General features: G+C 49.6%; 1 protein-coding gene across 1 annotated transcript; it reads left to right on the top strand.

The window, feature by feature from the left end:
* The first annotated feature begins 1,178 nt into the window (after positions 1-1,178).
* Positions 1,179-9,732, top strand: LOC119298457 (eudesmanediol synthase-like). The gene is made up of 6 exons (XM_037575854.1): positions 1,179-1,354; positions 2,198-2,474; positions 3,140-3,512; positions 8,423-8,641; positions 8,828-8,963; positions 9,075-9,732. The coding sequence occupies exons 1-6, from the start codon at positions 1,235-1,237 to the stop codon at positions 9,618-9,620; spliced, it is 1,671 nt and encodes a 556-aa protein (XP_037431751.1). The 5' UTR covers positions 1,179-1,234; the 3' UTR covers positions 9,621-9,732.
* The last annotated feature ends 726 nt before the right edge of the window (positions 9,733-10,458 follow it).

The following is a 10,458-nucleotide window of genomic DNA, read 5'->3' on the forward strand; positions in this document are numbered from 1 at the left end:
TCTACTCTCTCTCGTGTTCGTCTTCCTTCCTTGCTCGTTCCTCTCTCTCTCTCTCTCTCTCTCTCTCGCTGATCCGACGATGACAAGATGTAGTGCCTATTTCAGAAGCTACCAATGGAGGGACTCTATAGATCAACCAGACGTCTCCACCGACCAAGAGTTAAGTGATGAACCACCATGGTACCAATTACCAAAGACATAGAAGTTGTGAAAGTTTACGATCTGCACTCTAGTTTTTGGTGGGATGCGGCCTATACTGACGGACGTGGATCGTGCGTGAGAGGGCCATGCGAGGCACAGCTGGAGGAACGAGGACGGCGAAGTGGACGAGCGCCCGGCAGTCGAGGTCAAGTGCACCGGCGGAGGGTGGTGGCAGGAGTGCGCCGGGATATAGAGACACGACGGCGAGTGCAACTACAGCTCGGGTAATTGAACGAACAGAGCGACCGATTGCTGCTGGGCTGACGTTACAATGGAAAAAAGAAAAATATGATTAGATTACCCTCACGAAATCAACGGCGGGATGATTGTATACTGCTCTCCCCCCTCTATAGCAGTAGAGGGTACCGTAAAAATGCTCATGAATAAGGAACTAATGATTGACCCATCAAACCAGAGAGTTGCCAAACTAGAAACCATTCATGGACGTACGTAGCACGGTAGCAGTAGTTTGTGGGTCAGCGAAGCTGGGAGAGCGATTTGCCAGATAGGGACACCACACGCATCGTGTTCCGCGTGCCTCGAGTCCGGCTCGACCATTTTTAGCTTGGAAAATACGCGTGCTTACGTAGCGTACATCCATTGGCGGTAAGGTTGTTTCTCTCCTCTTGCTTCAAACTTAACCTGTCGTCCCTGTCACCCTGATCTCTTACGTAAAATTAATCAAGTAACACGGCGCGCACTTGGACCTTGAGGTTGTATTGTCGTCCCTGTCACCCTGATCTCTTGCCATATGATGTCGTTGTAACGCGTAGTACAATGCAATAACTGACACATCAATGAGAATCCAATAATTGCGCCCCCTCCCGACAGTGTAGAACGTTGCCTTGTTTCATTTGCGAGGCTGCGGCAGTGTTGAACCTGTTGGTGCACTCGATTAGCTCGCTCCCTCGCTCTATAAATAGAGACCGCTAGCAAGACCATGCCATGCACAAGATATACACACACTAATAGAGAAGTACAAGCTCTGCAACCAGTGCAACTGTGCAAGTATAAGCTTATACTCATATTACACATGGCTGCTAGCAAGCCTGCCACTGCTGCCGCTGCTGGTCCTCATAAGCTGGAGATGGGCGCCTTCCAACCCTGCGTGTGGGGTGACTTCTTCGTCACCTACAACCCTCCCCTCTCGCAGGTCAGTCGCATACACTTTTACATACTCTCTCTGTTCCGGTGAATAGGCGCACACGCGTTTTGGGATTTAAGTTTGAAAGTTTTTTTACGGTGCATCATACTACCTCTGAAAGCGAGTAGTATTGAATCATCTCAGCCGTTGATTAGCGGGGTAGTTTTGTCATTATTTTCATTTCCTAATTTGTCAAATCCCTCGCGGTGACGATCCTCGTGAGGCCTCGTCGTTGCCATCGCCCATGATCAACAGCGCATGCCCAATATCGATCAGAGCTAGCCTGACTGCCTGAGTGCCCTTCAAGTGGGAGCTCCAAGCCCCCGACCTGGCATCAAATCTACCAGCAGGCCACAGAACCGGCGGTACGACGTCCTGATCAGTAGCGGCGTCGTCGCTGCAGCTTCCTATGAGGCCACCGCCGCCGGCTTGATCGCCGGAATCACTAATGCATGTATCCACAAATGATCAATCAATCTATTGTACATGGTGATTTCCTCGGCCAAAAATACCAGCCGGCAAGGATCCATCGTTGTGTATAATTGTCTCTGTTGCATTGAATGTCGGCCGGAAAGTATTCGGCCGGACTGGTCCAAGCAGGACAAGAAAACACACGGATTCCTCAATGGATGTAGAATTTGGGTATTTATTTTCTAAGTCTTCCAATTTTACCCCTTGAACAAAATATACTACTGAATTGCTTTGGTAGTATTGGTGGATCTAGTCCATTAACTGACTGAAAATGGACGGCTCATATTATTTTGATGCACCGTAAAAGGTCTCAAAAAAAACAAGATGTCGGTTTTGTACGAGAAAAGTTATAATGTTGAATTTTACGTGTGTGATGTATAGAGCTCGGAGATGACGATGCAAGAGAGGGTGGAACAAGTCAAGGTCCAAGTGCGCGCCCTGTTAGAGGACAACAAGAACAGGAGTGTGGCTGATGTTGTGACACTCGTGGAAATGCTCGAGCGGCTTGGCATCGGCAACCACTTCCGTGGGGAGATTGGCACGGCACTAAGGCACGTGCTAAACGAGGAGCCGGAGTTTCCAGCTAGCTCTGACGACCTCCACATCGCCGCTCTTCGGTTTCGCCTACTTAGGCAGCATGGGCTCTGGGTATCTGCTGGTATGTATATTTCCTTAAAACAAACCAATGATGTATATTGAGTTGTCTTTGAATCGGTACACCGGCCACTGTAGAAAAGTTCAGTGATCTCAAAGTCAATCTAAATTTATGTTGGGACTTCGGACAAAAATTCGTGGATCTAGCAATTGCTCTTTTTTTTGTTCAGATCAACCCAAAACCTTCAACCTATCCTATTCTATCATGTTTGTTTAGGATTGATATTCGTTATGCTCTTTGATCTGAAAAACATGTTGCCATGTTCATGATTTATTCATGGATTAAATTAATCGAAATATTGCTAATATACTCGACAAAACATACCATGAATCAACCAATACATTAACTGTTTTGCTAACATCGTAAAGGGGCACACATCATGATGCATGTATATACCTCGGGGTGGGTTTATAACTAGGGCATGTTAGGTCTAGAATTTAACTAACAAAACATGTGTAATTATGCCATATAACTTATGTTTAGAAATTTCGTTCGACGATGAATCTCAAGTTATATTTTTTGTGGCATCCAACACATGGTTCCCTAGGTGAATTGAAAACCTAAAAACCCATGCCCGACTTACAAACCCAACCAGAGTGAGTAGCAAATGTGAGAACACGCACCTAGAAACTGAACTGATATGATCAAACTTACATGACTGCATGCAGACATATTTGACAAGTTCAAAGATGAGACAGGAAATTTCAGCACAAGCCTATGCAGTGACCCAGTGAGCCTTCTGAGCCTTTACAATGCAGCGCACCTGGCAACACCTAGTGAGGATGCACTAAGTGACGCAATCGTCTTTTCGAGGTACCACCTCGAGGCAATGAGAAACAAGCTTAGGCCACCAATGGCAGAACAAGTCTCATGTGCCCTCGACATTCCTCTCCCACGGACCGTCAGGCGGTTGGAAACAATGCATTATATAAAGGAGTATGAGCAGGACGAGTCTAACAATGGCCCGCTCTTGGAGCTCTCCCGGCTTGACTTTGAATTGGTCAGGTCCCTTCACCTCAAGGAGCTTAGGGATCTATCTTTGTAAGTTGATGTTTTCCCCTTTCTATGTAATGTTGTCTTATTACCTCTAATAACGGTTTTGCTAATTGCAAATTGTTTAATATTTTCTTATATCAAAGCCTTCTGAAAAGTCCAACTTAAATTCAAATTTCACTTTTCTACATTAACTTTTCTAGACCAGCTGACGAGGGTGGCGCCAAGGTAAACACAGTATCCGGAGGTTGAGCGGCGAGTGTCAGGACAACCCGCCCAATCTGCGTCGGAGTAGGCAACTATCTCTGTCGACGAGGAGACTGGCAGCAGGAGTCCATGGGCGGTTGTGCCACGAATGTACCGCAAGGTACGCTTGACGAGTGTGAGGTGACTGTCCCGAGGATCATGCATGTGAAGACACGCCTGTTGGACAGCATATGCCAGGTCTGCACGCGTCATGGTGAGATATTGCAGGCCGCCGGCGAGACTGCAATAGTTGGAGGGATCGGCGACGGGCCGACCGGCATCGGCGGCAACCTTGGGCGAGGTGTTGACTGGCGTGGCCGCGGGGTGGCAGGTAGACATGCCGGCGCGATGAAGAAGGTCCTCGGCGTACTGGGCCTGGTCGAGGAAGAACCCACGCGATGTACGCTGAACCCGGATGCCGAGGAAGTAGTGGAGAGCACCCATGTCCGTCATCACGAACTCGTGCTGTACCTGATCGACGAGTGTGCGAAGAAGGGCAGTCGAGGAAGTCGTGATGACGATGTCATCGACGTACAGTAGAAGGTACGCGGTGTCATCACCCCGCCGTAGGATGAACAGCGAGGCATCGGACCGCGACGCGACGAACCCAATGGTGGCGGCGAAGGTGGCGAACCGCTGAAACCAAGCCCGCGGGGCCTACTTGAGTCCGTACAAGGACTCGGAGAGACGGCGGACGTGATTCAGCCGAGTGGTGTCGACAAATCCGGCGGGCTGATAGCAACAGACTTGCTCGTCAAGGACGCCGTGAAGGAAGGCATTCTTTACATCAAGCTGATGCACCGGCTAGCCGCAAGACCACGCGAGGGTGAGCACCGTCCGAATTGTAGCCGGCTTGACCACCGGTGAAAATGTCTCGCCAAAGTCGATGCCGGGCAGTTGAGCGAAACCCCGGACAACCAAGCGGGATTTATACCGCTCGAGGGAGCCGTCGGTGTTGGTTTTGTGCCTGAAAACCCACTTTCCAGTAACCACATTAGTGTGAGGTGGGCGAGGAACAAGTGTCCAGGTGGAGTTCGCCATGAGAGCATCGAATTCAGACTGCATGGCAGCGCGCCAGTTTGGGTCGCAAAGGGCAATACGGACGGATGAGGGAAGGGGGGATATGGTAGAGGCGTGCAAATTTGTGTAGCGAGGGTTAGGCTGGAAGATCCTGTGCCGTGCGCGCGCCATCATCGAATGTGGCGCACGAACAGGAGGCGACGAGGGAGAAGGATGAGGCGAGGGGGGTCGGGAGAGGTGGTTGGGCCGGAAGGTGGGGTAGGCGGCCCATGAGGCGAATGGCTGGCGGGCTGTGTAGACGTGGGAGGGTTTGGTGCGTTGGTGGGCTTGGGGGGAGCCAGTTGGCGATCCAGGAGGGGAGGGCGAGGGCGGCGGCCATGTAGGCCATGCAGGATCAACATGAATCGCGGGAGGTGGATCAGGAGCGGATGAGGGCGCAGTTTGAGGAGGAGTAGGTAGCGATTTGAAGGGGAAAACAGTCTCCACGAAAGTTATGTGCCTGGAAAAGATAATGCACCGGGATAAGGGATCGTAACAACGATACCTTTCCTATCGTCAGGGTAGCCTAGAAATACACAAGAAACCGAACGTGTGGAGAGCTTGTTGGGGTGGTGGCTAAGAGGTTGGGATAGCAAAGACATCCGAATACACGGAAGTGAAGAAAGTCGGGTGCATGCCCAAAAAGAAGCTCGTAGGGGGTGGTCAGAAGTTGAGGTTCGTAAGGACGCTGGTTGAGGAGATAAGTGGACGTGGCTAGAGCTTCAGCCCACCAACGGGGAGGCATGGAAGCGTGAATGAGAAGGGTACGAACACCGTTGTTGAGAGTACGAATAATGCGTTTGGCCTTGCCATTCTGTTGGGACATATACGTGCAGGTGAGGTGAAAGAGAGTGTCGTAAGTTGCGAGAAGAGAACGATTTGCGAGGTTGTCAAATTCTTTGCCGTTGTCGGTTTGAAGAGCGAGAATGGGACGAGAGAATTGTGTGTGGACATAGGCAAAAATTGAACTAATAGGACATGCACTTCGGATTTGCGACGTATAGGAAAGGTCCATACAAAATGTGTGAAATCATCAAGAATGACCAAGTAGTATTGGAGACCAGACACACTTAATATTGGACTTGTCCATAGATCACAATGACAAAGTTCGAATGGAAAAGTAGTATGAGAAGTACAAGAACTAAAGGGGAGCCTAGTGTGCTTGCCGAGATGACATGCATCGCAATGGGTCGGCAAGCTCTTATTAAAGCTGAAATCGAAATATGTGGAGGCCTTGGCGAGGACGGCAGCACCGGGGTGGCCAAGGCGCTGGTGCCAGAGATCGGCGGTGGCGGTGAGGCAGTGATGGGACGGAGTGAAGGTCTACAGATCGCCGATGGAGTCACATCAGAGAAGCACCGTCTTGGTTGCGAGATCCTTGATAGAGAAACCATAGGGGTCAAATTCAATCGAGACTAAATTATCACGAGTGAAAGCACGTACGGAAACGAGATTTTTGATAAGAGAGGGAGATATGAGAATTTCTAAGAGGGAGAGAGGGCGGGAGGGAGTGGGGAAGGAGGTGGAACCGACGCCGGTGATTGGCAGTAGGGACCAATCACCAACGATGATGGAGGGGGAGAAGAGGATGTGGGAAGGGAGAAAGGAATACCAGAACCGGAGCTCATGTGGGAAGAAGCGCCGCTGTCGAGGACCCATTCACCATCGGGACAGAGGGTGGATGCAGCGCCATCTGATTGAGGGCGGCAATCAGCGCCGCCTGATCCCAGTACGACGATGGCGAGGCCACAGTCGTGGCCTGGTACGCCTGGGGTGCAGAAGGAGCGGGCGGGCGTGCACCGAGGATGCCTTGGAAGGTGCCGGCGACGGTGGTGGGGGAGCGCTGGGCAGGAACGTAGCCACCAGAGATCCCGCCACTAAAGGAGGAGCCGCCAGGGAGAGCCCTGCCGGAGGAGGAGCCACCAGGCCCGACAGAGGGATTCTGCTTGCACTTCTTCTGTCGGCCGCCGCGGTTACCGGAGGAGCCGCCCGCGCCATGCTGGGTGGGGCAGAGAAGGGTCGTGGGAGCGCCGGCGTTGAAGAGGGCCGGCGCGGGTGCAGGGGGCTGCGGCCGAGCGGCGTAGTAGGCATTGGTCGGCGTGATGAGGGCCGTGCAGGTGGCGTTGCCGCCAGCCAGCTGAGATGTTGTTCCTCCAGCTGCAGGAAGGAGAGGAGCTTGACGAGGGAGGGCCGGCGACCACGGGTCATGTGCGGCACAGCGTGTTGGAGGCGCTCATCGAGGCAACGCAGGACGTTGTGAACCAGTTCGCGATCCTTGATGCGATGGCCGAGATCACGCAGAGTGCCAGCCATCTGTTTCAGCCGAGAGGTGTAGTCGACAACGGTGAGGTCGCCTTGGATGAAGCTGTGGGACTCGTCGAGGAGGTAGGTGATCCGGGCGTCGCGGTTGCTGCGGAAGAGAGAACGGAGCGAGCGCCAGAGGGTGTACGTCGTGTCCTTACGATCCTCGACGATCTCCAAGGTCGAGGGGGTGACCGTGGCGTTGTAGCACGACAGGACGACGAAGTAGTTGAGGACCCAATCAGAGGTGGCGTGAGCCGGCGAGCCGGCGACATGGTCGGTGAGGCCGAACTTGGCGAGGGCGGCGAGAAACTGGCGGCGCCAGAGGCCATAGTTCTCCTTCTCATAGTCCAAGGTGAGCAAGACGTGATAACAAATCCGCAGGCTTTGAATCTGAATGGTGGGAAGGGTTTGGGTGGCCACGGGGAGGTCGAACTGCTCATCGGCGGAGGACTCGCCGGAAGAGGAGACCGAGGAGGAGGAGGTCATGGCGGCGAGGTGGGGAGAGAAGGCAGCGGAAGAGTAGGATCTTAGTTAAACTGATACCATGTTCGAGCCAGAGCGATCGGGAGAGAGAGATGGGTCGTGCAACTCACTGTATTCACAATATGGGGTTACACAGTTATATACATGCCGACTCAGCCAACTAACTCACCCACTAGCCTGAAGACTAGGACTAACAAATTACATGACACATACGTTCGCTAACAACTTAAACATAAAAAGAATATCAATCTACTCAGACGTAGACATATCCTATCTTTAGTTCCTACTGACAAACTAAGCTGCAGTTTTATTTTAGCTCAAAAAAAACTTTCCATATGTCGGCAAGTGAGATCCAACTGACAGCATAACATCATCTCATTTATTTCCTTCATTTCCACTATTCCCCATGTCCCTCCGGTCTTCCATGGATTCCTCTCTAGCAATGGCCACACCTAGTGGATCATGACATAGCATCATCTGCACCACGAATGGCGGCACCACCACTGGCCCTTGAACCTCCCTCTTCCTCTCCCTTGATATAGGAATAGGAGTACGGCACAACTACTGCACTGAATGATGCAATTATTCCCTATTAACTTCTACCAATATTCTTTTAGAACGAAGGTGCAAAGAGCGCTCGGTTTTATATTATAAATTCCATAAATGGAAAGCAAACAAAGTCGTACGACACGAAAATTTATGGCGTGAGGTAAAAGACAACATTGCGGATGCCAGCTAACATAATGCAGCGCAAAGGAGTACACGGACTTGAAATTAGAACAAGCTAATAGGGAACATAAAGTAATTATAACAGTATGCACCAAGATCTTACTTGATATTTGGGTTAAAATGGATGCAATCTGCAGGTGGTGGAGAGATCTTTATGACAATGTGAAGCTAAGCTATGCCCGGGATCGTCTAGTGGAGAACTATTTCTGGACATGTAGCGTGTTCCATGAGGAGGAGTACTCCCGCGCACGACTAATGTTTGCAAAGACGTTCGGTCTGCTATCCCTGATGGATGACACCTATGATGTCCACGCGACCCTGGAGGATTGCTATAAACTCAATGAAGCTATACAAAGGTGAGATGGGATTTTATGCAAAATAATAGTGCTTACATAGGCCAATCGCTGAACTAAAGCTTAACGTGGCTAAGTTTAATTATAACGGAAATTTAAACCATCAATCTTGTGAAACTATCCAACTGGATTGATCAAGATTTGAGCTCATAGCACTCTCCTAGACTCCTAATTCCTAATTTATTGCAGATGGGACCGAAGAGCGGTGTCTATTCTACCTAAATACCTGCATATGTTTTACATCAGATTGTTGGCTAACTTCAGAGAGTTTGAGGATATGTTGGGACCACATGAGAAATACCGTGTATCTTACGCAAAGACAGCGGTAAGAGCTTGTGAAAAGAAAATAAATTGCACTGAGTTTAACAGCTGCGCTATTCAAGCTATACTCATCATGCTACATCTCAGTATCTCACGTTTCTCTGTGTGGATGTAGTTTCAGTCATCGTCTGAATATTACCTCTGTGAGGCCAAATGGTCCAACGAAAAGTATGCCCCGAGCTTCAAGGAGCACCTAGAGGTTTCACGTATGTCGTCAGGCTTCCCCACACTGGCCCTTGTGCTACTCATGGGTGTGGACAACACAGCAACCAATGAGGCATTTGACTGGGCAGCCGATGTCCCAGACATTGTCTGCGCAAGCGGAGTGATCGCTCACTTTCTCAACGACATTGCTTCTTACAAGTTGGGAAAGACCAAGAAGGATGTGGCTAGCTCTGTGGAGTGCTACATGAAGGAGAACCTCGTAGGGGGGCAGGAGGCTATCGTGGCAATCTCGGCGTTGGCCGAAAATGCGTGGAGGATGATCAACCGAGCATGTATGGAGATAGAACCCGCACTGTTGCCAGCGGCACAATTGGTGGTGAACCTGACAAGGACGTTGGAGGTTATATACCTTGGTGGCAGGGACGGCTACACATTTGGTGGTGACCTCAAGGGTCTCATCGCCGCGCTCTTTCTCAAGCCCATATATGTCGTTTAAATTATCACTCATTAAGTTTGATGGATTGTTCATGTTGTTATTTGCTTAACTTCGGCTAGTTTGTATGCTGGGCAACATTTCCACTTTTGTGTAATCTAATAAAGTTATAATCTTTGTGTCTACCTTTTCTTGAAACATGAAACCGAGCTGAACTTATGATGTCATGTTTAAAGTACAAATACACATTTTCTTTTTTAACGAGCCTTAAATCCATGCAAAAGGCCTGAGAGTTTTGTAGAAGTTTCAATTGCATGTATATTCACTCTCTCGAACTTCTCAACTAAAAATTGAATGGCTCAAACAGTTGGGAACTCTAAAACAATATCAGGTTTAAATAAAAGGCATATATGTGATCTATTAGCAGGAAGCACCAATACAAACCCCATGAGTTTTGGAATGCAAATAAAAACATAGACTCTAAGTGTAAAACGATGTATAGAGTTTGATACATGCTCAGTGCTGGAAGGTCGGAAGGAGAAGTGTGATAAGCTTTGCATGGAAGCCTGAAAAACAGCTGCAGTGACATTAATTGTCATAAGGTGGTGAAATTCATTTGTCGGATAAGTGCTTAACTAGAGTAGCAACCTGCACGGATGGTGTAATGACTGCCCCATTGTCTTCGACATGGACCCGTTGAGATTGAATTCTCTATGAATATGTGGAGTACTAACGGGTAGATGGTAAGACCCCGTGCACCTTGACTATAAATTCACAATTACAACCTTGACCAATTGTGTAGGATAGGTGGGAGGTGGTAACACACAAGGACCAATCATGTAAGACCACTCTTTCATCTAGGGATGCCTAATCGCCTTAACAATCATTCAGGGAGTGGGGG

The sequence above is a fragment of the Triticum dicoccoides genome, chromosome 5A (assembly GCF_002162155.2).
Source record: "Triticum dicoccoides isolate Atlit2015 ecotype Zavitan chromosome 5A, WEW_v2.0, whole genome shotgun sequence".
Lineage (NCBI taxonomy): Eukaryota > Viridiplantae > Streptophyta > Magnoliopsida > Poales > Poaceae > Triticum > Triticum dicoccoides.

Bases quoted from the DNA above. Each gene is read 5' to 3' on its own strand.
- LOC119298457 (XM_037575854.1), top strand. From the start codon at position 1,235: ATGGCTGCTAGCAAGCCTGCCACTGCTGCCGCTGCTGGTCCTCATAAG. The intron at 1,355-2,197 runs GTCAGTCGCATA...TGTGATGTATAG, and splicing joins ACAACCCTCCCCTCTCGCAG to AGCTCGGAGATGACGATGCA. The intron at 8,642-8,827 runs GTGAGATGGGAT...AATTTATTGCAG, and splicing joins CTCAATGAAGCTATACAAAG to ATGGGACCGAAGAGCGGTGT.